Genomic DNA, 24,695 nt, shown 5'->3' on the forward strand with positions numbered 1-24,695 from the left:
CTAACCGGCTTCTCTGCGTACGAAACCCGATAGAATTCAACCACTCCGTAACATCGTCAATTACCGGGCGAGCGCTCTTGCAAGCCGTAGGGACCATGACGTCATATATGTGAGCACACGAATGAGCGGGAGCAGGGGCCATTTTCCATTTAGTGAACCATGGACTGCGGACGGGCCTCATTTAACACCCAAACTCGCCACAGCTGGGCACTCGGCACACACTGGTTGCGGCCGGTGTGGTCCTGAGATTCAAGCTTGGCTTCCTGTCTGCGTCAAAGCCACCACAACGGAGTACGGGATCAGGCACATGAGGAGTAACTGAGATAGCGCAGATGCCTGCTGTACTACGTACGAACTCGGTGACTAGGTGTTCAAGCCCTATTCCGTTCCCCATATGTTCTCTTAGCGATATGGATGGAGACTCAATAGTTCATGGTCTCATCAAGTGGGCTAAGGTTGACTGTCATTTGCTGGCGATTCCTGTGTCCACAGCGTGTTTCTAAGCACCGCTGCACCGGGCAGTCATCAGTTCGATCCAAATTACCATAAGATAATCGAGTGCATTACTTGTTTATCGGAACATCAAACTACGTGGTAACCAATTACTAGGTAGGTCGATAGATTAGTGGGGAATAAATAGGTATATAATTGCTATTCCACCTATGTTCAGGTCACTTACCTGGAAGCAGCAACGTCCGCAATGAAATGGTGCACTGATAGGCCTGTTTTATCTTGAGGTTGCAGTAACCATCCCAGTACGTTGCTTGAACCGACGTGCCTTGATAATAAACGTGTTTTACATTGTCCATCTATGATGCGTAACTAAAGAGGAAAGTTTTCTGCAAGTGCTCCCATGCGTCCCGGGTAAGACCCCATTGACCAACCAAGAGTCATCAAAAGGGATAATAAGAATAACAAATAAACGGGTCGTCGGTCATAGATGAAGCCATAAACAATAACACGAAAAGAGACAATCAGGAGAAAGAAGAGGGATCTATACAAAATTGGTACCGTGGCGCCAAACGATTGCCTTCAATGACCAACAACCCGTTATTAAACTGCATGAACAGGGAATACACCATTTTCCAAAGATGCACATGGACGGAGGAATAGCTACTAAAACAAAGGGACGAAGAGGGAGGAGCTCCATGGTAGATCAGAAGAGCAAAGGTTCCTTCCACCTAGAACTCAGACGGACTCAAACTACTTCCGGCGAGAATGGTGGAATGGGCGAATCGATCAGAAGGGAGGGGTGACCATTGTCGAGGGGTCAGCCTTCTCTGTCTGTTCCATGACTTCCTCGCCAGCGATCTCAAGAGAGACAGCGAGACCGACCTTAGCGGATTGCTATAAGTTGATCATCAGTTAGTGGCTGATCACGAAGCAAAAGGTGGGGATGATGCCAGCATTGGCTTCCCCAGAGAGAATGGATAAAGAAATGCAACATACCTTGGCCTGGTCGATTTCACCAGCGAATGTGAGCGCAATGGGCATAGCTATCCGCTTCTCAAGAAGACAGCTGACCTTACCGGCACTGTCGACCTGCGCCCTGAATGTTGAGGCCCGGAAGTCGTACTTGGCGCCGATGGCTGTGGTGCCGTCCTTACTAGGCCCGCCCATCATCATCGCAGCCGCGTTGGGGGCGAACTGGAGGTTCATGTCAACGCCAGCCTCAACACGCTCAGAAATCTTCTTCCAGTAAGAGGCAGTGAAAACGCCCTGAGCCTGTAGCTGGGCACTGGCAATCCAATCATCGCTCTTGTACCGGGCAGAGTAGGAAACAGCAGATTCCGGGCGAGTGTTCAAGCCTTGCCGTTGCCAGATGGCTTCAAATCCGAGAGCCAACTTGGGAGTAACGGACTGGAGATAGCTTCCAACAAAGATACCGGTGAGGCCACCGTCCAAGTACGAAGGGTTGAATGCCTTGAGAGAAAGGGAGAAGTCGTCGCCTGTGTAGTCATTATCAAGTTGGATAAGACCTTGCTCGGCTCCGGGCATGATTTGGACATTGGTCTTGGTGACCAACTTCGGAGTCCACCGATAGTTGTAGAGGGCAGCAAGGCCACCATCGCTGCCGAAGTTACCCTGCATGAAGACCTGTCCACGAATTTCATTACTCAGCATTCTTTGAAACTAGCGCAACGCGGAATTGTTATTGCTTACACTGGAGGTTCCGTACATAGCGGAGAACGCGTACGGAGCCATGTTTCCTGAGCCGCCCATGGAGAAGGCATGCGACACGCGGAACAGGGGAGCCATACTGAACATCTTCGTCAGGTCCGCACGGAGACCTGAGAACATGAAGTTGGACAGCAGGACATCCTTCTGCACCTCCCTACCAACATTTTCCACTGTTCCGGGATTGGGCAGGCCAAGGGCTGCCCTACGCTCGGAGAAAGAAGTGTAGGTATCCAGGAGGGCGGTAACGACGGAGTTGTCCGTTAAAAAGGAAGGAAGTGCTAAATGGTCGGCCATTGTAGCTGATCTAATGTGAGACGAGATGGTGGAAGCAATATTAAGTTAAAAGAGCCGGAGCTGATTGTTTGGTGGTCGTTGAACGCGGCCGGTGTCGGTGGTAGACAGGGAATGAAAGAATTTCAGATCAGCTCCGGAATTGAGCTTGAGAGGTAGCAACTAGGCTCAACGACCTAAAGATACAGGACGGATTTCGCCAAATATTTGTGGAAGGTGAGATGGCGTAAAAAAGAGACACCACAGCAGCGAAGCGATGACTGATGATGTTGGTGACTCCAGGAAACAGCTTCAGGATCGCAGTTCAGCCTTGAAAAAAAGTCATTTGGCTGGCTCTGCTTGGGGTTGCGTCTTGGGTCGCTCTGCGCGGCCGCCGCCGCCTCGGGCTATGTCGGGACGGGACTTCTATTTGGCCGAAAATGATATAATGCAGTGGGATAGCGGTATCTATGATTCGTCTTATTTACCTGCTACCTTTTCTACGGCGTTCAGTTCTCTTGTTTGTTCTGTTAAACCTCAAAGGGCTGTGGCTGTCTGGTCTGTGACTTAACCGGGGGCCGCCTTTCCCGCCAGTCCTCTTCGTTAGAGCCTATCGGCAGGAAGAGTACCTATACCTACGCTGTCTACGAGCTGGGCTATCAGCACTTTCAAGGCTCGGTTGGACCAACGTGCTGTTCTTTTCTTTTCCCACGTTTCGCAACCTCAAATAGGACTTTTTTTTATCTCTCATATTAGAATCCTCGATTGTACTATCCGTACCGCATTTTGCAGGAGTTATTGTCATCAATACTTTCCACGATCTTTACAGCGTTTTGTATAGCTCTGGTGTCGGGCACTCTCCAGCACCATGGATACTCTATTGTAAGCACTGATTCTATGCTCACATGGATATATCGCAAATCACGATGCCCGTTCTTGCGTTCACAAATAAACTTTGAAGCTGCGCGAACTAACTTCAACTAGGACGGCGGACATTGTCGTCAACTCCCCACGGTTCCGGCGAAAGTCGTCAACATTTGTCGATGCCATCCATGACTTGCCGGAGAAGGCAGACCTTGCGCCGGCTCAGTTGTACAGCACTGAGTCAGGTAGGCTCTTCCACTCTGGACGGATTGTCATCATCACCGTAGGCCTCCCTGCAAGGGGCAAGACGTGCGTTGAACCATGTAAGTTTCAAATGTGCATTTCTTCGAAACTGACGGCTAGTTAGTCATATGTCTGTGGCAATGGCACGTTATCTTCGATGGTAGGTTGGTTTGTACAGCTTTCAAGGTTTAGCAGTCACCTGATTTGCGTTGTAGGCTAGGAGTCAAAACCAGGATCTTCCACCTGGGAGACTACCGACGAGCTACTATTCCTCACGGGCAGGACATACCGGATGATTACTTTTTTGTCAACGGTACGTACCAGCTAAGGCGAGTTGTGTGTAATATCTGGGATGGATGTATGGGGACGTCGTCACCATTATCTGTCTGAAGCCTCAGCTACATGCCGAAAACCCAGGCTCGATGATAATGCTTGACCTTCTCTTCATACTTGAATCCACGTACTACATGCAACTGCCATCCTCCTTGTTCCATTTACTTCTCTAGCTAACCACGCATCTAGCATCTGCCTCTTCTGTTCTGCTCAGACAGAAAATCGTGAAACGATGTCGTGAGGATATATATCAGTTCCTGAATGAGGAGAACGGCCAAATTGCCATTTACGATGCTGTGAACCCATCAGCAGCTGGACGGCGGTCCCTAGCAAATGAATTTGCGAAACATGATATCGAGGTCTGTCGAGTATCCCAGACATGAGACAGAATGCTTACCAGAATATCAGACGTTGTTCATTGAGTCATGGTGCGATGACTACCGGATCATTGAGGAAAACGTCCGTAGGGTTAAGATTTCATCGCCGGATGTTAGTGTATCCTGTGGATTTGCATTCGGTTCAATCGACACTAACTGCCGTCAGTATGTGGGTTGGTCATCCGAGGATGCCGTCAAACATTATCTAGCTCGAATATCCGCACGAATCCCTCAGTTCCATACAATGGAAGAGAAAGACCTCAACTATATAAAAGTGTGGACCTTGTAATTGTGATGTATCTGTCAGATACTAACATGAAGCAGATGATAAATGCGGGAGAAAGGCTGATTGTTAACAACAAAAGTTTCGGTTATCTGTCGAACCGGATAGTGTTCTATCTCCTTAACCTTCATATAAAGACCAGACGCACGTATTTTGCTCGGGTGGGTGACCTCTCTATCGAAGCAGACGAAGAGTTGCTGACAGATTGAATCGCCAGGCGGGCGTCTCAGTGGAACCGAATTCCTACAAGGCGGATGGTCCTCTATCCGAACAAGGTCAAGATTACGCCAAGAAGATGACTGAAACTTTGTTGAAGGACAGGGAGTCCGAAAAGCAGGCGATGATCGACCGAGGAGAGACTGATTACGAGCTCAAGCCTTTGACGGTATGGACTTCAACGAGACGTCGTACAGTCGAGACTGCAAAGTATTTGCATGAAAAGGGGTACAAAGTCCGGCAGAGATCACAACTGAGCCAGCTAAACCCTGGTGTCTGCGAACTGAAGTCAGAGAGAAGAATTAGAGAGGAGTATCCAGACGAAGTGGCTAAACATGAGCTTGACCCTTATCATCACAGATACCCCCGGGCCGAAGTGGGTCGATCTCCCTCTCCCCTTCGGACTGAAACTAACTACTGTAGTCATACCACGATCTTGCAGTGCGACTTGAGCCTATAATTTTGGAGCTGGAACGGGAGCAAAATGATCTGCTAATCATCGCCCATGAAAGCGTGCTTAGGGTTTTGTATGGCTATCTCATGGCGTGCAACGCTGCAGATATCCCGTTCCTGGAATTCCCACGTGATGAAATAATAGAGGTAAACCTTAGTCCGACATGTTGAGCTAAATTGATTGACTGCTGTTTAGATAATACCCGAGAGTTACCAGAATGAGGCGCGCAGAATCCAGATTCCTGACCTCCCAGAAGAAATCATTCCCGGTTCGCCCGAAGACATAAAGATTCCGGTACCCTCGAGTGGACTCAACACCCCGTCAGTCCAAGGCATAGGATCGCCGAATGACGGCGTACTAACGCCGCAGGGCGGTATACGGACTCCCCGCGAGCCCGAGAGGATTTCACAGCAGCATGTGGAAGACGTCGTTTAAATTCAGGAGTGGAACCTCCAACATGCAGAGTTTTGTGTCCAACAGCAGAGCGGTTACTGGTTTGAGTGTGAATTGGATTATCCCCCATGCAGCGTAGAGACGAATACTATATTATCCCCTTGCTGAATCTCGTATTTCTCCTCACCCTCTAGTTCCCAGTCTGCATCGTTGATAAGTACCAGGATCCCCGGTCGTCTGCAATGACAGTCAGTTATACCCATTGCTATAATTTTTGCATAGCACATACACATTATCCTCAAGCACAAAAAGTTCCTTTCTCCGATCTTTCATCACATTCTCGACCAGGTACTGGAGCAGATAGGAGATATTCGGCCTAGTGCCATTTTCTAATTGAGCGGGTAAGGCCACTTTATGCTTTCGCTCATTGGCAAAGAGGATTTCGAGCCCTCCGCTATATACCATGCATGTCAACACCCACCGATTCGACGTGACACGGACTGAAGAGGGGAATAGTACATACGTAAACTCGACAGTGAATGTTATAGAGTCTGTGTCATGTTGTGCCATCTCTGATGAATATTTCTTAGCTCTTCTGGGCGTAGCGATGATCCACTAAAGAGTAAGGACGTAGTGTGGAGGCGAAGCAAATCAAACTAGGAGCTGCTTGGGACAATGTTGCTTGTTTACGAGGGTAAAATATAAAAAGCGGAGGTAGGTAACGGAGGAGGGGTTATTGCTGTCTGGCTGGGCCCGGACCTACCTATCTACCGTATCGATAAGCACAAAAAAGTCGGCCGGTTCGGCGAACTCCTCTCCTCGGCAGTCACCCATCAATTACTGGAAGCCTGCTCGCCAGCTTTCATTCACGCTCCCCGGAAGCTTGATTCAGTCGTCTGCCTACCCATGGTCTCATTCACCTCCGAATACATCAGTGTCGGTGGAAACAGGCACCCCGCCGCCGCGGACTGGGATGTTCAGTCCGGCATCCTCGCCTACGGTGCAGATAATAATGTAGCCTTGTGGGATCCTCTCGTACGTGGCTCTGAAGTCTACTACACAAGCATTCTCCCCGCCTAACTTGGTATTCTATGTATGCAGGCAGAATCACATCGGGGAGTTTATTCGGTTCTAGTTGGCCATACCGACAAGGTCAGCGTTGTCAAATTTTATACCTGTCCCACAACGGGGACGAGGTTACTCCTTACTGGATCTGTCGATTGCACCGTACGATTATGGCGTGTCGATCCAATTGACCAAAGGCGATTCGCCCATGCACTTACCTTGACGGATCACGCCGGTTCAGTCAATGCAATAGCTACAAATTCCGGGGTTGATATTATTGCAACTGGCGGGGCAGATGCAACCGTCAAGATATGGAGGATAGTTATTCAAGATTCTGTCAAAGGAGAGCTACTGGAAAGCATACCAATGAAACCGCGCTACTTCCCACTTGCACTGGCACTGGCGCCGCTTCCGACAGACACGCAGGACAGACCTGTTGCATTAGCAGTTGCTGGCACCACTAATATAGTGCAGATATACGCTGCTGAGAATACTGCTGAAACACCGCGGTTTAAGGTATCTGCTACCCTTTCCGGGCATGAGGCATGGGTGCGCTCGCTTGCCTTCACTGTGGACATGCACAGCAAGACAGGGGACCTCTTGCTTGCTTCCGCTAGCCAGGACAAGTACGTTCGGTTGTGGCGCCTGAACCGTGGAGAGGCTGCATCGTCTGGGCCAGTGGGATCAGAGGAAGATACTGTTCTGGGTGGATTCGAGCCAACATTGTCCAACAAAGCCCACCAATTCGAGGCAGCAAGATCCAAATATTCTATGACGTTTGAAGCTCTTTTGTTCGGTAATGAAGATTGGATATACACTGCTGCCTGGAACCCTAACCCAGACCGGCAGCAACTTCTCACTGCTTCCGCAGACAATACTCTGACCATCTGGGAACAGGATCCGTTATCCGGGGTGTGGCTTTCCGTGGAACGGATGGGGGAGCTGAGTGTACAGAAAGGCTCTACTACAGCCACCGGTAGTACTGGTGGATTTTGGATTGGCCTTTGGTCGCCAAATGGCTGCCAAGTAGTCTGCCTCGGACGTACAGGTAGCTGGAGGGCGTGGAGATACCAAGTTGAGTCTGATACCTGGGATCAAACCTTGGGAATTACTGGACATGTGCGATCCGTCAACGGAATCCAATGGGAGCCTTCTGGTGGATATCTTCTATCAACAAGTGCTGATCAAACAACCCGCCTCCATGCACAGTGGCTTCGCGAAGGGCAAAAGTCGTGGCACGAATTCTCGCGACCGCAGATTCATGGTTACGATTTGAACTGCGTTGACACTCTTGGCCCGGACCGCTTCGTATCAGGTGCTGAAGAGAAGCTGTTACGGGTGTTCAAAGAACCTAAACCAATTGCCCAACTGCTGAAGAACCTTTCCGGACTCGCACAGAATACAGAGGGAGAGCTTCCTGACACAGCGCAGATTCCAGTTCTGGGATTGTCCAATCAAGCTGTGGGTGAAGAAGCTCCTATGGAAACAGACACGGCCGAGGCCGAGAGTGCTGGACAAGCGCAGGCATATCAATCAATACTATCTAATTCAACTCAGCCTCCTCTCGAGGACCAACTAGCTCGATATACCCTGTGGCCTGAACACGAAAAACTTTACGGCCATGGGTACGAAATATCCGCCGTGGCCGTGAGTCACGACCGCACACTCATCGCCACTGCATGCAAGGCCAGCTCGATAGATCATGCAGTGGTGCGTTTGTACGACACGTCCGATTGGCACGAGATTCGACCATCACTTGCAGCTCATACCTTGACCATCACCAGTCTCTCCTTTTCAGCTGATGACAAATATCTGCTCAGTGTTGGACGGGATCGGCAGTGGGCAGTTTATCGTCGGAGTGAAACAGACCCATCAACCTTTACACTCATTACGTCCAACCCCAAGGGCCACTCGCGCATGATTCTCGATGCGGATTGGGCCCCTGCCTCAGAGTCTCAGATCCCCATTTTTGCGACAGCGGGTCGAGACAAGTCGATCAAGTTGTGGCAGCTATCAGGGGACCTGGCTGAGTGCAAGGCTACCATTCCCACGAGGAGCTCTGTCACTGCCCTGTCCTTCCTTCCGCATATCTACAGAGGGATGCTATACCTTGCAACGGGAGAGGATGATGGGAAGCTCTCTGTTCATCAGATCAAAGTAGACAGCATCGAACCTAGTCCCTTGGCAAGCCTTGATAGAGACCAGTCACCGTCAAAAGCCATCACAGAGCTATCATGGCGTCCTCTCACAGAACAAAGCGAGGCAAGTGCCGATAAACAAGATTTCGAGCTTGCTGTTGCGAGCGACGACAACTCGATACGTATATATAGCATATCTGACATGGTATCGGAACCATGAGTACTATCTAGATACAGAAACTCATTGAAAAATAATGCACGCATAATATGGCCATTTATGTTGAAGAAACCTACAACCATGTTGACGATCCGCTAGGAATGATGTATCCGGAAAATGAAAACATGCCAGCCCTGACTCACGATTGTTAAAAGTTGAGTAAGGATGGAGGACCTTGAAATGTTGAAACCCCAGGATGCTGATACCGTAACCCCATATATCACAGAAGACTAAGTAAAGTTTTGTTGAATGGTCATGAGATGGCGAGAAACTGATGTGACCTGAACACTAGGCCAAGAGGAGAGAAGAGGCTAGGCCTTTTTCTCATACCCATACCCTCCAATTCCCCCAGCCTCATAAGTCTTTGCCTGGTTGCCACGTGCATTCCGCGGTCCTCTAGCCTGCAAGTCCTCCTTTAACCACTTGAGAACTATCTCTCCGAGTTGGCTGTTTTCCGACGTTTCAGGTGCCTCCTCCTTGAATTTCTCAATAGCGCCCCACTGCCTCACATTGCCGAGATGCATATGCACCAAATGCGTCGGCCAATGCGCCAGATTATCCAAAATATGCGTCGCGTACACAATCGTGCAGGGCCTCGTCTCTGTCTCCCTCTTCAAGAACGAAAGGAAGTTGCTCCGCGACAGCAGGTCCAAGTCGACGGTGATTTCGTCCAGAAGAAGCACCTGCCACGGCCGGAGAAGACCCATGGCTAGCTGGACACGACGGCGCTCTCCGTCCGAGACTGCATGCATGCGCCATCGCAGGTCAATGTCAAGAATTTCAACGAGCTCGTCACGGCGTTCGGGGTAGGCGTTGCCGCCAACGGAGGCGAGAAGGGTGGGGACGTCGATGTCTGTCCGGACGATGCTGTTGAGCACCCATTCTACGCCGAGATAGGTGACGCCCTCGAGACCTTCCTTGAAAGGATCCTTATTTGCAATGGATATTGTGTTGCTGGGCGCTAGCCGTTTTCCCGAGAGAAGGCGCAAGAGGGTGGTCTTACCGGCTCCATTGGCTGAACAGACGGTATTAGTATGATCAACAATCAAGGTATATGGGCTGCGAATGACGTGCCTCCAATCAGTAAAGTTCGGCTCCCTGCTGGCAATTCCAAAGTGACGTCTGTTAAGCCGGATGAGCCGTCTGGAAACTTGTAGGAGAGGTTCTGCACTTGGATGTCTGGCGAGTCGGACATGGTGGCTTTGGATACTGATGAACTCAGATTAATTAGGGACAGCCCAAGTCATGAATAAATCAGTAGAATGTGACTCACATTATTTCTATCTAAATGCACGCGATGTAACTATCAACTGTCCAGATTGAGGTGATTCATAAGGTGGGGTTAGCCAAGGGAAAATATTGAGGGAATCACTTTTTATTTTCCGACTATTTTCCATTCCTACATCATTCACACCTGAGATCAGAAATAAGATTCCTCGAGAATGGGACCGTAGGGGACGCTCTTCCTTGCAGCTTTCTCATGCTCAGAAATCTCTCTTCGCTTTCCCTGCCTAGACGCCCTTCCGCAATGCGTTCCCTCGTAGCCGTTGTCGGCGCCACGGGCACGGGAAAATCAAAGGTAAATGACCCCTTGATTGCCCTTGGCTTTTTGACACAAGCGAGAAACAGACGCTGACAGACACAGATAGCTTGCAGTCGATATTGCTTCTCGGTTTAATGGCGAAGTCATTAATGGCGACGCGATGCAGATGTATCGCGGCCTCCCAATCATAACGAATCAGATCCCCGTCGAAGAACGCCACGGCGTACCGCATCATTTGATAAGCTGTATAGACTTGGAGGAGAATCCATGGCGAATATCGATGTTTCGAAGGGAATGTTTACGCCTGATCAATGATATCCATGCACGAGGGAAACTACCGGTCTTGGTTGGCGGCACCCACTACTATACACAATCAGTGTTGTTTCAACATCAACTAGTGTCGAAAGAGCCGGAATCATCAGACGAAGAGTCCGATTCATGTCCGGCAGAAGATGTTGACTCAGCGGTCAAGTGGCCTATCCTCAATGCAGAGCCGGAGTTGATATTACAGAAATTACGTGAGGTGGACCCAATAATGGCAGACCATTGGCATCCGAAGGACACGCGCAAGATCCGTCGCTCATTGGAAATATATTTTCAGACGGGAAAACCGGCGTCGCAGGTGTATGCTGAGCAGCGGCAGTCGAAACAAGCCAACGCAAACAATGATAATGGATCAGATTGGGGGCAATTGCGCTTTGACACTGCGATATTCTGGGTGCACTCTGAAAAGGCTATTCTGGAAGAGAGGTTGTTCAAGCGTGTGGATGTTATGGTTGAACAAGGATTGTTGTCCGAAGCAAGCCGCATGTCAGACTATCTTCAAGAGCAAAAGGCCCAAGGTATAACTGTTGATCAGACCCGAGGTGTATGGATCTCGATTGGGTTCAAAGAGTTAGCGCCGTATTTCAACGCGCTTAGGGAAGACTCTAGGACCGAGAAAGAGCTAGAAACACTCAAGCAGTCATGCATTGGGTCAGTCAAAATTGCAACTCGTCAGTATGCCATGTCCCAGCTTAAGTGGATTCGCAACAAGCTTTGGACTGGTCTTGCAAAAGGGGGTATGACCGATCGCTTGTATATTCTGGATAGTACGAAAGTCGAAGACTGGACGAAGAACATCACAGAGCCATCCGAGCGCATTGTTGAAGCCCACATTGGGAAAAAGCTGTTACCGGATCCTAAATCTATCTCTGAGCTTGCGAAGACAACTTTTGAAGCTCTGGAGGCCAAATCGTTATCTACCGACCACAGTCCAACACAATGTATTACCTGTGATATCTGTCGGAAGACATTGACAAACAAGGAGCAGTGGCAAATACACATTAACGGAAGCGTCCATAAAAGAGTTCTGAAGAGTCTTGCAAAGAAGCGAGAGCGGGATGCATATCTACGGAAGCGGCAAGAGAATTTAGGGGACACCCTAGAGAAGGTGTCGGAAAGTACCGAAGAGCTGGACTCGGGAGCACGATTCAAGGAAAGTGTTGACAGTGAGAATCTATAGAGGTTTGGTCTTTCAGACTTAGAGTGATTTCGCCGTTGCGTTGCTATTTAGCGGTCAAAGTAGCGGAGGCCACAAGTTGCCTCTGTGTTGTCCAAGCTGATCAGCTAGGGTAGTAGATAGACTATCTCTAAAATGACGCATAGAATTCTAGCCGAGAGAGAGAACATAGCTTGCTCTTGCTTGACGATCTCGTTTCACCAATCGCCAAGACGGTTTCGCCAGCAGTGGAGTCTGAAAAGCAGCACTTAGGGTTCTCGACGTAGGATGTAGGGGGTACTGAAAAGGTTGATATATAAACTCATATTCAGAGAGGTGTTAAGTAAGGTCATGTTGTTGAGCGCCAGGTCAAGAAAGCTTGCGAAAGGATATCGCCAGTGCCGCTTTCTTCGACTTGGTATACCTCAATTACAGAAGACTTCTCTACTTTTCGAAGCCTCCATGTTCCTCCCTCTTTGATTACCGATTTAAGCCCTAATGTATAAGATGAATCAGTATATACTCCAGACAAAATGTGCGGAGACGGAACAACATACACTCCAGAAAAGTAGCGGCGAAGTTGATGCAGATATTCCCGTCCCATGTTCCACGACCTGATTTCCTCACTCTGTTTGGGATGTTGGCTGTCTCGAGTTCTTCCAAGCGTCGTAGAATCCCACCCTGGTCACGGAATCCCACGACTATTTTGGGGACACCGAGGAGGAAGGACTGCGCCCAGAATTTCAGGAGTTTCCGCTCGAATTTGACCATGTCCCAATCCTTTCTGATTTCGGCAGAGGTCTTGAGCTCCACCCAGTTAATTGAGTCTTCCTTGCGCTCCGGTTTACTGTCCCAAACTGCCGGATTGCGGTCAAAGACGTTCTCTCTTTAGCCATTTGAGAAATGGGGAGATAACTTACTGGCATCGACTTCTCCCCCGAGGACGAGTTTCGTCCGTCCGATACCAGTGCGCACAACTGAGCAGTATTGCGCATTATTATTCACAACAAGGTTCTCCCGGCCTTCAATCTCTTCCCTGGTTGCTTCATCCCATGTCTTGTCGAGAACAGATATGGTTTCGAACTTGTAGCCTATGAGGTGTTATGGAACGCGGCACTGTTGTTGAGAACGAACATGGCAACAAACCCCAATAAGCCATCAGGTCTTGAGAGGCCATCCCGGGTGGCATTCTTTGTTGCCGCTGGAGCTGTTTCTGCTTGTTCTTGTAGGCATTATTTTCCTCAATGAATCTAAGCAAGGAATACGAGTCAGATTATGATTTGCTGGCTCTGTGAAGTATGAGAACATACGCACATAGTTCCCTAAGAGAACAGTCAGTTTTGGGTTAAGTTTTGGGCACTAGGCTGAGCTTACCTGGAAGCAAGTTGCGTTCATCTCAAACCTATACGCATAACATTAGCGAGGAGCAGTATTCAGAACTACCATACACACCCATTCATATCGTCAAACGGCGCAGTGAGAATCTGTTTGCCACATTATCAGCTTGAAATTGCCATTTAGTAATAAAGAAGCTGCAGCATATAGCAGCGTATATCGACCTTGGTCATCATCCCCCGCCAGGTGATGATATCGGCTTCGCATCGCTTTCCAGTCTCTTTTTCCATAGCGGCAATGGTATCTAGCAACGCATCTATATGTTCATCCGCTGTATCGTCCAGCTTCTGAAAGGTGTCGAAGCCGCGATTCAGATCCGCCGGCAGCTGCGGCGGGTAGTAGTATCGCAGGGATGTGTCTCCAAGATGAAATTTGTGTTGATCATCATAGGAGAAACACGCAATTTCCTGTGCTTAGGCCGTCAGGAACTTCCAAATCATGGGTCGGAATTTACTTATAGAACCTACCCTTGGCCGCCGAATGGCAGTATTAGATCCATAGAAGCGGCCGATGGGCTGAATGTCGAAAGTCTCCCGATTCATCATTCCTTGTACTGATATTTCTTTTGGTGATTTGGATTGGGTAGTAATATGTCAGCCCATGTAGTTCTTTGTTACGCACATGTTTTTGGTGGTTGAACGGGATGATGTCGAAGTGTTTGTATTAATCTTAGCGGCCCTTCTGGAAGGCCCGAATCAATCGTCGCTCTCGCAGTGTCCCCACCAAAAGCTGTCCAGCGCAACACCTTCACTTCTCCAGGAACCCGGCCATTTCCGTTGCTCTCCCACTGAACATAAACTAATCACATAGTCAGGGCCACTTTTCATTTGTCGCTACCTATTTCCAACCTCCGTTATATGCGGACTTATAACCAGACGCAATGACCTCACGGATTGACAAGACAATTGCTCGACAGCGAGAGAAGTGAGTTGAGGCTGCCTCCGAGGGTCCTGAAACGTTAGGAAAAACGTACATCTAACGCGCGCTCGTATTTCTTCAGGATCGCATCCGGAGCTTATTACGAAGCTCACCAACAACTACGGGTCATTGCCGCACGGTACATTAAACAGAACAATTATGATGCTGCGGCGGAGATATTGGCTGGCGGCGCTACTGCCCTCCTTAGGGCTGGATCGCAACAAGGAGCTTCAGCCAGCGGAGGTGATCTAGCTATTATGTTGGTGACTGAAGTATATGTCAAAGCAGGCTGGGAAATTGTAGGGAGTGATGATGATGCGGAGGGGCGTGCTCGTAAAAGTGAGTTCGAAGCTGTTTCACACAGTAGATTAGTCTCCGTTACGTTCCAGAATGTACAATGCTAACGGCGTGCGATCCGCAGAGCGTTTGATTGAACTTCTACGTGAATTTCCGTCAGAGGAGCCTACACGAAAGAGGTTTATCCAGGAAGCGATTGGGTGGAGTGGAAGGTTCGGGTCAGTGGAGCGAGGAGACCCCGAGTTACACCATGCTGTTGGATCTGTATACGCGGAAGGTATGGCGGGCATCGCGCCTTGAAAGATGGGAAATGGAATTCTCTAATAATGAATCCAGACCAAGAGCCCTATGAAGCTGAAAAACATCTTGTGCTGGGCACCTCCGAGTCAGCTGAGACGTTGGCGAAACTTGAGTACGAGTGGTATACGAGCGACGAGCCGCATACAGCAGGCATTTATGCAGCACGCGCAGTAATCCCTTTTCTACTGATTGGCAACCTGCGCAGTGCCAACAAGGCGTTCTTGATCTTCACGTCCCGCCTCAGCTCCGCAAACCCGAGCCTTGGAGTGCAAGATGTCAGCAGTGCTACCTCTGACGTTCGAGTTTTCCCTGCGCTTCCATTATTGAACTTTCTCAACATGCTGCTGCTCGCCATTCAGCGAGGAACAGCGGATCTGTTCAAGCAATTAACCGCGCACTATGCTACGCAGATCAAAGAGGCCGGGATCCTCGATGATGCACTTCTCCAAATCGGCGAGCAGTACTTCGGTATCAATATCCCTAGGCAGGGAAACCCGCTGTTGGATATGATGGGCAGCATGTTGTTTGGAGGTGGACAGGATGGCGGTAGAAGGTCGGCTTCAGGAAGGGGTCAGTCAAGAAAAGTCGAGGCACCGCCATCAAACATGGAACTTGACTAGGTAGCCCCTTGCACGGTGAATACAGTTAGGGCATGAGCAGTATCCATGTGGTAAATGGGTTGTCATGTGCCGTTGACACATATTGTCGCTATACACGCGTATCGGCTTCGGGCTCGTACATCCAGTTGTCTTCATCCAGTGCAGCGACTTTATTTCTAAGACTCTGGTAAATGAGATTCAGAATTTCTGTCAATGTCAGCACCATGGCATCGGGCCTCTCGCAAAACGTGCAGAGAAAGCTCACCGTGTGGTTCACTACTCGTTTGTCTGTTCCGGTTCCTGTACATGATTTCCATAAGACCCGCTTCAAACTCTATATTCCAAGAATTAGATTTGCCGGTCTGTCCCGTAAACAAACACCTTGACATACTCTCTTTCTGTCTTCCGCTCATCCTGCCCTGTCCCGTAGGTTCAGCTCCGGTAGCAGCCGTAGAGTCCCCGCCAGTGCCTTCAGTTTCAATGCCTTCCATCTCGTCCTCGTCTTCGCCCACAATGGGCGGCAAGACGGGTATATCCAGCGAAAAGCTGCCATTTTTGTCTTTCACAACAATCTCACCGTCATCCATGAGACCGACAGAGCTGGACGAGTTTGACTCGGGCACATTGGACTGCAATAATTGAGAGGAAAGCCCTGACGTCCGGGTATTCGGTGCAGGGTTCGAAATTGGGCGACTGCTAAGGTGGTTCTGGAAAAGGTTCCGGCGAACCGACGTTGTTCCCATTGTGATGGACAATATGTTCAAGGAACGAATAGTACTGCGAAGGATGTAACCATTTGTGGGTAAAGATAAGGCGCAAGTTAGGTGACTTTTTCTAGTTGGTCGCCGATATCATAGTTGAAAGGGTATTGTCGCGTCCAGACAATACATGAATGTGGTAAAGCGAGGGCAAGGTCTTAGCCTTCTAAAAATGCGGCTTAACGCTGCCTTTATATAACGGTGGTTGAGGTATGCAGAGCACAGGTGCTGTAGGAAAGCCAGTATAGATGCAAACGAAGCAAACATGGTGGCCAAAAGCGGTAAAATAGCTACGCGTCTGCGGGCTGAACTCGCGTCTTCCACATTGTGAGCTCTGTTCTACTTGTCCTGACCGTACATATAAGAATAGCATTGGCTTAGCGAATTGCAACCATGACTCAGGCCGAATCTTCAGCTAGTGCTGCTCGCAATGCCCTGAAGACTAATACTGCTGGGGCTCCCCCAGACTATGAGCTGCCTTGGTACGCTGCACTATGGAAGCACCAGAGCTTCGAGAGTTGACAACCTACTTTAGGGTCGAAAAATACCGTCCAGTATTTCTTGACGACGTTGTCGGCAACACGGAAACGGTAGAGCGCTTAAAGATCATCGCCAAAGATGGAAATATGCCTCATGTGATTATTTCAGGCATGCCTGGTATAGGAAAGACAACCTCAATTCTCTGCCTGGCACGGCAGTTGCTAGGTGACTCTTATAAAGAGGCTGTTTTGGAATTGAACGCTAGTGATGAGAGAGGTATATTCGCCCCTGAGTTTAGCAATAATAGTGTTTTGACTCGTCGGTTTATCAAGGTATCGACGTGGTGCGGAATCGTATCAAAGGGTTTGCTCAGAAGAAAGTAACGCTGCCTCCTGGTCGTCACAAGATTGTTATACTTGATGAAGCTGATAGGTACGTGTACGCACATGTGTTCTAGACTTACCACTTACGGGGTTTCTAGTATGACATCAGGTGCTCAGCAGGCGTTGCGGCGGACGATGGAAATCTACTCCTCTACGACACGATTCGCATTTGCGTGCAACCAATCAAACAAGATCATTGAACCGCTACAATCCCGATGTGCTATCCTTCGATACGCCAGATTAACTGATGCACAGATCGTAAAACGATTGAAGCAGGTTTGCGACGCAGAACAGGTCAAATACACAGAGGATGGACTTGCAGCACTTGTTTTCAGCGCTGAGGGAGATATGCGCCAGGCTCTCAACAATTTACAGAGTACCTGGTCTGGTTTCGGTTTGGTCAGCGGGGATAACGTCTTCCGTGTGGTTGATAGCCCTCATCCAATCAAAGTTCAGGCGATGATCAAAGCGTGCTGGGAGGGAAAGGTGGATTCTGCTCTGGAAACACTAAATGAGCTATGGTATAAGAGCCTTTCCAGCGGTCACTCTAAAATAGCTAATCCTCTTCTCAGGGACCTTGGGTACTCCGCTCATGACATTATTAGCACTATGTTCAAGGTGACGAAGACGATTCCAACGCTTTCCGAACATTCGAAACTGGAGTTTATCCGCGAGATTGGCTTCACGCATATGAGGATCCTCGACGGTGTGCAAAGTCTACTGCAATTGAGTGGACTAATAGCGAAAATCAGTAAAGTGAATATGAAGCCACAACTATTCGAGCCCCCACAGTCATGAAGCGATGATTGTTTGGCACAGTGTTGCGGGAGTCAATGGCGGCTAATGAAGTGATTTGATAATAGAAGCTATCTTCGTGAGATACTATATACATTTTCTGAAAAAATAGCCTCGCGCTGAGGAGCCATCACCTAAAGCCACCAATCTCGGACTAGAAGCCTTGATATCATAGATTCTTCATTGAGTATTTGCAAACATCCAAATCACTTTCCGGGCAATCACACTGCGTAATCCCCTGAGTCGTGGCCTTCTCACTATATTCTTCCGTACCGGAGTTGTCAACAAAAGAAGACTATCGGAAGTTTCGTATGATGGTTGCTTAATGCTGACTATTTCAGCACTGACGAAGGAGAAGCGGGCATTCTAGCACCAGCAGGAGGTTTGTTCTTGCTCTTAAAGTCATCGCACATCTGCTCCATAGTCACCCACTCCACGCCCTCGTGTTTATTGATGTGTTCGATGATCCTAACCCTGTTAGTGTACCAGAACCTCTTAGTGAATATCTTTAAGCAATGACCAACCTCTCATGCATAAGAAGAACATGCGGACGACCGGAAACATCCGGATGAATGGTCATAGGAAAGACAAACTCATCATACTCACGATAGAAGTAATCGAAATGATCCTAAGAGGCGAAAGGTCAACATCAAATCCTCAAAGAGCAGGGGAAAAGAAAACAGAGATGAACAAACCTTCCAAATATCCTCCACATCTCTCGGATTTACCCAACCATGACTATTCGGCGCCTTCTTGATAAACATCATCGGTGGCAAGTCATCAAGGTACCAATTTCCCGGTATCTCCACTAGCCCTGTCTCCTTACCCCTCTCCAAAGGCTTCATCCAAGTCTCCGGCTTCTGGCTATAATTGATCTTCGTCCAGCTATCGCCCGTACGGAGCCAGTACATCTGACAATCATGATGCAGCATGGAATGGTCATACTCGATCCCATAGTCGAGCAGCAACTCCGTCATCTCCTGGGATGTCTCCCACCACGGGGCAACGGTGCCGCGCGGTGGTTTCCCGCAGAAGTCCGTAATCATGCGGTAGGTCTTGTCGAGGATGATTTTTTGCTGCTCAATTGTCATGTCTGTTGGGTTCTCGTGGCTGTACCCGTGCAAGCCGATTTCGTGGCCCGCGTCGCGGACCATGGCGCATTCTTCGGGGAAGGTTTCGAGTGAGTGACCAGGGATGAACCAGGTGGCTTTGATGCCGTATTTCTCAAAAAGCTTAAGAAGACGCGGGGTTCCCACGTGGCCGGCGAAGAGGCCTGCGATTGTGAGATAAATGGAATAGGATTATTGCATTACGTGCATTCATACCTCGACTGATATCACTGGCGCTGTCTTCGCCGCCATATGAGCCTAGCCAGCCGGAGACGGCATCGATATCGACACCGTAGGATACGAGAACTCGCTTCTTTCCCATATTGTCACTTGCTTCGTTTAGGTGGTGGTGTAGGTAATAAGACTTTATGTCTTCATCCTGACGCTGTCCTTCTGAGCTTCTTAACTGACCAAGGGTGGGGTTTGCTTCAAAAGCCGATAAAAGGTTGCAGGTACTGTAGGAATCAGTTACGCAATGATAAGCCGGGCAGCCGCGGGGTAAACTCGAGTTGGAGCAACTTCTGTGCCTGCAATTTGACCAATGCGCCGTTGGACTGAAAATCGGCAGTTTGGGATACCATGGAGGACTCCTTGAAAGTTATCGGTGGAGTGTTCCCCGCTGGCTTATCGCGGCGTGAGGGGTTGGCTTCCTTATCGTTATCTTGCAGTACAATGAACCAAGGGCTGGTCATAGACTCGAGTTTTGTATCATATATCATAATTGTGGCCCTAATTTTTATACACAATGCCTGAATTTCAGCCACTGCAGCAGTATGACTATACTGGACCACAGAATATATGGGATGTTCGGTGCGTAAAGAGCTTACCGCTCACGACCCATACAGCAACAGGAAGGGCCTCAGAAGTGGGGATATATGGGCCTAGAGATGGGGTAGGGGACCAGAGAGGTTCATTTCTCTTCCGATCAGAAAGTGACTAACTCCGCCAAATCCGCTCAATCACTGTAGCAGCCCCCAGTAAGCTCTCCTCCTCTAGCCGTTTCCCAATTACCTGCAGGTTAACGGGTTGACCCTCCATACCCTCGGCGTCATAAAGACTCCAATTCCATGCATCAAGGTCATTTCTCGGCCGATAGTCTGGCAGAAGTACATCCTTATCTGCCCTAACTTCATCCACAGGGAAAGTGATGGCTGGGTAATCAAGGAGATTCCAGATCTTGGTATACCCAACCCAGCGCACGCTCCGGTGAGGCACGGCAACATGTGGCATTGTCGGGCTAAGTAGGACATCAACAGGTTTCTCAGTCGGCGAGCGAGCTGCATTCCACTCGTCCAGGTATTTCTTTTGCAGATTATTCCTCTCCGTATTCATCTGCCAGTACTCGTAGACTGAAATGGGTTCTCCGCGATTCACCAATGCTTCGACGTGGGGGATGAAGGGCTCTCCGGCCACAGCGACATCGCGGCGCACATCCTCTCCTCCATCAACGGTATAGTATCGATCCATCAGACTTATGCATCTGAGGTGGTCGGATGTATTCCAGGTGACAAGTTCGTGGCCGTTTGCTTCGAGCTTGGCTGCAAGTTCTCGCATCGCACGTTCGATGGGAGGATGTATCTTTACCACCCCATCGTCGAGGATCAAACCTATTACCAGTGGCCGGGACTGTATGTCCTGGAAGACGCTTTCATTCCATGGCAGGTTTGCGCATCTTGGATCTAGATCCCAGGGGCGAGAACTGGTTAGAAGCCGGGTTATATAGCATATCGAGTTGATATCGCGGGCCATTGGGCCAACGGACGAGGGAACGTGCTCCTGACCCTCCGTGGAGACAGGGACGCCGCGATAGGGCAGCCTGCCGCTCTACTCTATTGTTAGTTGCAGTTACAATTGGCGTGCTTCCGCGAAACGGTAGACGTACGCTAGGTTTGAATCCATACAATCCCAGAATGCTTTGCGGGATTCGAATACTACCGCCGATGTCTGTGCCAAACCCTAAGATAGAGCCATGCAATGCAAGCAGCGCAGCCTCGCCGCCAGTAGAGCCACCAGGTGTGAGCGCAGGATCACGAGGATTGGTTGTCAAACCCCATAGTGGATTTTCTGTTTCCGCCCACTGGTTGCCGTCAGACTTGTGAGACAGTATATCGCCAACTGAAGAGACAAACCATGATGCTTTGCGGTAGGTTCGTTTTGGCCAGGATAATGGCCCCCATTTTCTTGAGCATCTGAACCAAAATTGCGTCCTCGGATGCGGGAGAGAATGACCGGCCAACATAGCCGATAGTCGAGTCATAGCCCTTGACGTTGAACTGATCCTTGACTGTAACTGGAACACCGTGGAGGGGTCCTATCAGCCTTCCTGTTGCTTTGAACACCCTGTCCAGTTCTCGAGCTTGGGCCAAGGCGTCATTGAATATGACTTCCGTGATGCAATTTGTCTGAAATCATCGAGTCAGCTGAGACCAGATAAACTCCGGCATCCTGGTCTTGACTTACAAGTTGGTGAGCTACAGTAGCCCTGGAACCGATCAGCACCGATAGAATCGACAATGACCGTCTAACAAACTTACCTTCTGATATACGCGAAAGTGACTTGCTCAGCAGTAAAGCGGCCTTTCTGGAGCTGCTCTACCAGGGCCGGAATATTGTCAATGTTTGTTATCTCCTGAACCAGCGGGTCATCTTCAAGACAAGAGCGATCCGAAACAGAGCGGACCCGAGGCGGCCGGTTGTCAATGTCAGAGACAAAATACGGATTGAGTGCCTGGTCGCGCAGAGCACGTTTCTTTGCGACTGTCTGCTCCCATGGTTGAAGGCTGCCCATCCTCGTATTGGAGTTAGATAATGAAGAGTAAGTTGGAGCACTTCAACCTAGAAGCCTTTCATTTCTTGTCGTTCTTATGTATCTAAGGAAGTTTGTCCATCTGCGAATCATGTCTCGAGCGATTTTGCGCGTTCTAGGGCGACCATATTGGAGTCATCCTGGTGCGTCCCCGACTAATGTCGGGGGTGGAGCTGGGTTGGAGTTGGAGTCATTTGGGTCGTTCTCCATGATAAGTACCTGATTAGTTGACTAATGGCGCTACTGCAGGTTGTGCTGCAAAAGTGGCGGTCATATCAGATCCCGATATTTGAGGGCTGTATAGTATTATGATTAAGATGTAGTAAAGACATTTCTTTCATAGGCGTAAATAACCTCACGTCTTGTTTCCGCCTCTATTAGTTTTAACTGCCGCGGGCACATTCATAGAATCATGACTCCTGCTCACCTCAACCCCGGCCAACTCTATAATACAAATGTCTCGTGCCGGAGGAGACAGACGAGAACCCCATCCAAACTCCAACATGCGGTGAGTCGTTGATATTCGTTGATCGGGTACTAAGGCAAGGGCGACCTGTGATCAAAATGGATGTAAGAAGTATGATTATAACCGATAATCCGTAGCGTAACCTGAACGGTCGACCAAAGCGAATAAAGAAAGGGCTAAATTGTTCATGATCATCGTGAATGCCAAAGGCTCCATCCTTGAAACGCCTTCTTACCGTCCCGCTTGTAGATGCGCCAGAAATAAACCGGGACCCCAGCGACAATGAATGCTACTACAATGAGAGTTTGTAGTGGTTCGGAGATGACGGCACGACTGAGCAAGAAAAGACTGACACAGCAGAATATAATCGGCGTCGAAATCCAGGTCTTATAGGGCCGCTCTAGCTGCGGTTCCCGAACGCGAAGCACGATGAGACCCAGCACGGTGAGAAAATAGAACGTGTATCCTGCAACGCCGTAGAAGGTGACAAGGGTGCTGAACTCGCCAACGATGACATAAAGCAAAGTAAGGATGCCATTCAGCGCCATCGCGTTAATGGGTGTGTAGCCAATCCATGTCCCATTGCCGAAGACCCGACGGACTAACTTGCTCATCCACGACTGGCGTTGAAGCCGGTTCATGCTGCTGGACGAGCCTTGCGTCCAGAGGTTGCCGAACAGTGACGGAAGATAACCTTCCTTACCAGCTGCGTAGACTAGGCGTCCGCTCGTGAAAATAGTCGCATTCAAAGCACCGAAACAGCTTGCAGAAACTATAAGCGCAAAGATCAGGGCACCTATACTACCAAATACCTTGTCACCGAACTGGACGGCAATGGTGTTGGTAGCTTCAATGGTGGAATGAGGCAGGACGAAGAAGTAGGAGACATTGGCCAAGAGATAAGAAACAATCACCAGGGGCATTGCAGTATGAATCACGCGCGGGAGGTCTCGATTTGGGTTTTTGAATTCACCCGTCACGTAGTTTGTCTGCACTGTGTCAGTGGGCCGATCTGAAAGTTGTATTGGCGATACCCACATTGTCCCAGCCATCGAATGCCCACAGACCTGCATACAATGCCATAGCCCAACCTGAAATATCCATGTTCGTGCCCTCAAACCAGCTGATTTTCCATTCCTGATTGGCCTGCCCCTTCGCTGACAGGCCGGTGGCGGCAACAATAATCCCAATAATTGCGACACCGATCAACGCGACAAATTTGAATATCATGAATAAATCTCCAATCCGTGCAGCTAACCGAGTAGAGAGACAGTTGAGGCAAATAACTACAAGAAGTCCACCAAAGGCAACTCCTTTGTTGATCCAAGGGCTGATCTGTTCGACTTCGGCACCTAATATCGCTCGAACCACATATTCTCCGAAGATGATCGAGATAATGGCTGCACTGCCAGGCTTGAGCACTAAGACAGCGCACCACGTAAAGAGGAATCCCGCCAACTCTCCGAATATTTTGGACAGATAAGCCTGGGCACCTCCATTTAGAGGGATAGCGCCTCCCAGCTCAGCATAACTTGCCGCTCCGGTCCAAGCCAATAATCCGGCAACGAGCCAGGCAATCAGTGCACCACCAGGTGATCCCGCATTGGCGTTGACTTGGCTGGGTGATGAGAAGATTCCCGAGCCGATCACTAGTCCCACGACCAGGGATAATCCATTGATATAGGTCAACGTCTTATTCCGCTCTAACGAACCATCAAGACCACCACCATCTCTATCGATTTGAGTTGGAGCCCCCAACGGAGAGTAGCCATCGGCAGTCTGGGACAGAGGAAACAGATTCCTCCCAAAATCGAATGCGGAAGAGATCGAGTATGACCGATCAGGTCGCGGTCGTGACGACAAATGGGTCATATGTGGATTGGAGTTCGAGAGGGGTTCCTCATCTTCTAGCGATAACTTGCGCGAGGACGAAATGCCTGAAGGGGAAGATGAGCGAGAGAGGTCGAGGGCGGATTCGGGAGAGGACGAGGCCAAAGAAGCGAGTTCTAGCGAGTCCCTAGCGCCATTTTCAGATCTCAATTCGTGAGCAGTAAAGGTTATACGGGACATGGCGTCGTGTAGATATGTTGGTTGTCGAAAGGAGGTGTTGGTTGGTGGTGGTGGTTGATCGGAGCAGTGACTGTCGCAAGGCTGCCATGCCCTTTGGTAGACAACAGAGAGGAAGATCGTCTCCAGTGTCAGTCAGAACAAAGGGCTGATCCCAGAGCGTTGGATAGCATAAATGAGGGGAGTCCGAAATCCAAAGTAAAAGGGCGACAGGTTAATCTTGCCCTCTGGCTGGCACAAGTAAACGGAGCTCGAGCGCTTGAGG

The 24,695-nt window shown here is 49.4% G+C and overlaps 10 protein-coding genes across 10 annotated transcripts; 4 read left to right on the forward strand and 6 right to left on the reverse strand.

Moving 5' to 3' along the window:
• Positions 1-789: 789 nt before the first annotated feature.
• tom40 (TOM complex pore protein TOM40) lies at positions 790-2,872 on the reverse strand. The gene is made up of 3 exons (XM_073737290.1): positions 2,164-2,872; positions 1,450-2,097; positions 790-1,347 (listed from the first exon to the last, which is right to left on the reverse strand). Exons 1-3 carry the CDS (start codon positions 2,473-2,475, stop codon positions 1,240-1,242), a joined length of 1,068 nt encoding a protein of 355 aa, XP_073594689.1. The 5' UTR covers positions 2,476-2,872; the 3' UTR covers positions 790-1,239.
• A 447-nt stretch (positions 2,873-3,319) lies between these two features.
• BDW70DRAFT_151241 (Elongator subunit ELP2) lies at positions 3,320-9,037 on the forward strand (the record flags this gene model as incomplete). The annotated part of the gene is made up of 13 exons (XM_073739263.1): positions 3,320-3,333; positions 3,436-3,624; positions 3,683-3,718; positions 3,774-3,871; positions 4,081-4,250; positions 4,300-4,380; positions 4,435-4,542; positions 4,593-4,712; positions 4,769-5,143; positions 5,191-5,367; positions 5,417-5,594; positions 6,507-6,649; positions 6,716-9,037. The coding sequence occupies 13 exons, from the start codon at positions 3,320-3,322 to the stop codon at positions 9,035-9,037; spliced, it is 4,011 nt and encodes a 1,336-aa protein (XP_073594690.1).
• Positions 9,038-9,345: 308 nt separating this feature from the next.
• Positions 9,346-10,229, reverse strand: BDW70DRAFT_151242 (putative ABC transporter; the record flags this gene model as incomplete). Its single annotated transcript, XM_073739264.1, has 2 exons — positions 9,346-10,049; positions 10,109-10,229. 2 exons carry the CDS (start codon positions 10,227-10,229, stop codon positions 9,346-9,348), a joined length of 825 nt encoding a protein of 274 aa, XP_073594691.1.
• Positions 10,230-10,562: 333 nt separating this feature from the next.
• BDW70DRAFT_151243 (tRNA dimethylallyltransferase) lies at positions 10,563-12,344 on the forward strand (the record flags this gene model as incomplete). Its single annotated transcript, XM_073739265.1, has 3 exons — positions 10,563-10,613; positions 10,684-12,009; positions 12,225-12,344. The coding sequence occupies 3 exons, from the start codon at positions 10,563-10,565 to the stop codon at positions 12,342-12,344; spliced, it is 1,497 nt and encodes a 498-aa protein (XP_073594692.1).
• BDW70DRAFT_138820 (DXO/RAI1 family decapping nuclease) lies at positions 12,175-14,092 on the reverse strand. Its single transcript, XM_073737291.1, has 9 exons — positions 13,920-14,092; positions 13,617-13,859; positions 13,510-13,541; positions 13,432-13,459; positions 13,372-13,379; positions 13,204-13,307; positions 12,978-13,148; positions 12,615-12,914; positions 12,175-12,552 (listed from the first exon to the last, which is right to left on the reverse strand). The coding sequence occupies exons 1-9, from the start codon at positions 13,995-13,997 to the stop codon at positions 12,407-12,409; spliced, it is 1,110 nt and encodes a 369-aa protein (XP_073594693.1). The 5' UTR covers positions 13,998-14,092; the 3' UTR covers positions 12,175-12,406.
• A 108-nt stretch (positions 14,093-14,200) lies between these two features.
• On the forward strand, positions 14,201-15,899 carry BDW70DRAFT_74381 (protein GET4). The gene is made up of 4 exons (XM_073744731.1): positions 14,201-14,376; positions 14,453-14,709; positions 14,792-14,944; positions 15,004-15,899. Exons 1-4 carry the CDS (start codon positions 14,333-14,335, stop codon positions 15,585-15,587), a joined length of 1,038 nt encoding a protein of 345 aa, XP_073594694.1. The 5' UTR covers positions 14,201-14,332; the 3' UTR covers positions 15,588-15,899.
• BDW70DRAFT_74387 (uncharacterized protein) lies at positions 15,632-16,509 on the reverse strand. The gene is made up of 3 exons (XM_073744732.1): positions 15,958-16,509; positions 15,832-15,900; positions 15,632-15,773 (listed from the first exon to the last, which is right to left on the reverse strand). Exons 1-3 carry the CDS (start codon positions 16,307-16,309, stop codon positions 15,676-15,678), a joined length of 519 nt encoding a protein of 172 aa, XP_073594695.1. The 5' UTR covers positions 16,310-16,509; the 3' UTR covers positions 15,632-15,675.
• Positions 16,510-16,682: 173 nt separating this feature from the next.
• On the forward strand, positions 16,683-18,129 carry BDW70DRAFT_74399 (replication factor C subunit 4). Its single transcript, XM_073744733.1, has 5 exons — positions 16,683-16,806; positions 16,860-17,080; positions 17,137-17,236; positions 17,286-17,708; positions 17,760-18,129. Exons 1-5 carry the CDS (start codon positions 16,718-16,720, stop codon positions 17,983-17,985), a joined length of 1,059 nt encoding a protein of 352 aa, XP_073594696.1. The 5' UTR covers positions 16,683-16,717; the 3' UTR covers positions 17,986-18,129.
• Positions 18,130-18,149: 20 nt separating this feature from the next.
• On the reverse strand, positions 18,150-19,630 carry BDW70DRAFT_74405 (polysaccharide deacetylase family protein). The gene is made up of 4 exons (XM_073744734.1): positions 19,308-19,630; positions 18,678-19,255; positions 18,507-18,610; positions 18,150-18,450 (listed from the first exon to the last, which is right to left on the reverse strand). Exons 1-4 carry the CDS (start codon positions 19,411-19,413, stop codon positions 18,315-18,317), a joined length of 924 nt encoding a protein of 307 aa, XP_073594697.1. The 5' UTR covers positions 19,414-19,630; the 3' UTR covers positions 18,150-18,314.
• Positions 19,631-20,027: 397 nt separating this feature from the next.
• Positions 20,028-24,433, reverse strand: BDW70DRAFT_151248 (amidase signature domain-containing protein; the record flags this gene model as incomplete). The annotated part of the gene is made up of 7 exons (XM_073739266.1): positions 20,028-20,915; positions 20,974-21,168; positions 21,221-21,493; positions 21,552-21,573; positions 21,626-21,871; positions 22,589-23,352; positions 23,402-24,433. The coding sequence occupies 7 exons, from the start codon at positions 24,431-24,433 to the stop codon at positions 20,028-20,030; spliced, it is 3,420 nt and encodes a 1,139-aa protein (XP_073594698.1).
• Between the last annotated feature and the right edge of the window lie 262 nt (positions 24,434-24,695).

This window comes from Aspergillus foveolatus, assembly GCF_047715535.1.
Source record: "Aspergillus foveolatus strain CBS 279.81 unplaced genomic scaffold BDW70scaffold_34, whole genome shotgun sequence".
Classification (NCBI taxonomy): Eukaryota; Fungi; Ascomycota; class Eurotiomycetes; order Eurotiales; family Aspergillaceae; genus Aspergillus; species Aspergillus foveolatus.

Coding starts and splice junctions, on each gene's coding strand:
- tom40 (XM_073737290.1), bottom strand. CDS start 2,475: ATGGCCGACCATTTAGCACTTCCTTCCTTTTTAACGGACAACTCCGTC. Junction 2,098..2,163: donor CTATGTACGGAACCTCCAGT/GTAAGCAATAAC, acceptor ATTCGTGGACAG/GTCTTCATGCAGGGTAACTT. Junction 1,348..1,449: donor GTGAAATCGACCAGGCCAAG/GTATGTTGCATT, acceptor ATCAACTTATAG/CAATCCGCTAAGGTCGGTCT.
- BDW70DRAFT_74381 (XM_073744731.1), top strand. CDS start 14,333: ATGACCTCACGGATTGACAAGACAATTGCTCGACAGCGAGAGAA. Junction 14,377..14,452: donor ATTGCTCGACAGCGAGAGAA/GTGAGTTGAGGC, acceptor GTATTTCTTCAG/GATCGCATCCGGAGCTTATT. Junction 14,945..15,003: donor TGGATCTGTATACGCGGAAG/GTATGGCGGGCA, acceptor TAATGAATCCAG/ACCAAGAGCCCTATGAAGCT.
- BDW70DRAFT_74399 (XM_073744733.1), top strand. CDS start 16,718: ATGACTCAGGCCGAATCTTCAGCTAGTGCTGCTCGCAATGCCCTGAAG. Junction 17,081..17,136: donor GAACGCTAGTGATGAGAGAG/GTATATTCGCCC, acceptor CGGTTTATCAAG/GTATCGACGTGGTGCGGAAT. Junction 17,237..17,285: donor ATACTTGATGAAGCTGATAG/GTACGTGTACGC, acceptor CGGGGTTTCTAG/TATGACATCAGGTGCTCAGC.
- BDW70DRAFT_74405 (XM_073744734.1), bottom strand. CDS start 19,413: ATGGGAAAGAAGCGAGTTCTCGTATCCTACGGTGTCGATATCGATGCC. Junction 19,256..19,307: donor CGCCAGTGATATCAGTCGAG/GTATGAATGCAC, acceptor TCACAATCGCAG/GCCTCTTCGCCGGCCACGTG. Junction 18,611..18,677: donor ATGTGGAGGATATTTGGAAG/GTTTGTTCATCT, acceptor TTCGCCTCTTAG/GATCATTTCGATTACTTCTA.
- BDW70DRAFT_74387 (XM_073744732.1), bottom strand. CDS start 16,309: ATGGGAACAACGTCGGTTCGCCGGAACCTTTTCCAGAACCACCTTAGC. Junction 15,901..15,957: donor GAGCGGAAGACAGAAAGAGA/GTATGTCAAGGT, acceptor CTTGGAATATAG/AGTTTGAAGCGGGTCTTATG. Junction 15,774..15,831: donor AACGAGTAGTGAACCACACG/GTGAGCTTTCTC, acceptor TGACATTGACAG/AAATTCTGAATCTCATTTAC.
- BDW70DRAFT_138820 (XM_073737291.1), bottom strand. CDS start 13,997: ATGATGAATCGGGAGACTTTCGACATTCAGCCCATCGGCCGCTTCTAT. Junction 13,542..13,616: donor GGCGGGGGATGATGACCAAG/GTCGATATACGC, acceptor TGTGGCAAACAG/ATTCTCACTGCGCCGTTTGA. Junction 13,149..13,203: donor AGACCTGATGGCTTATTGGG/GTTTGTTGCCAT, acceptor AACACCTCATAG/GCTACAAGTTCGAAACCATA.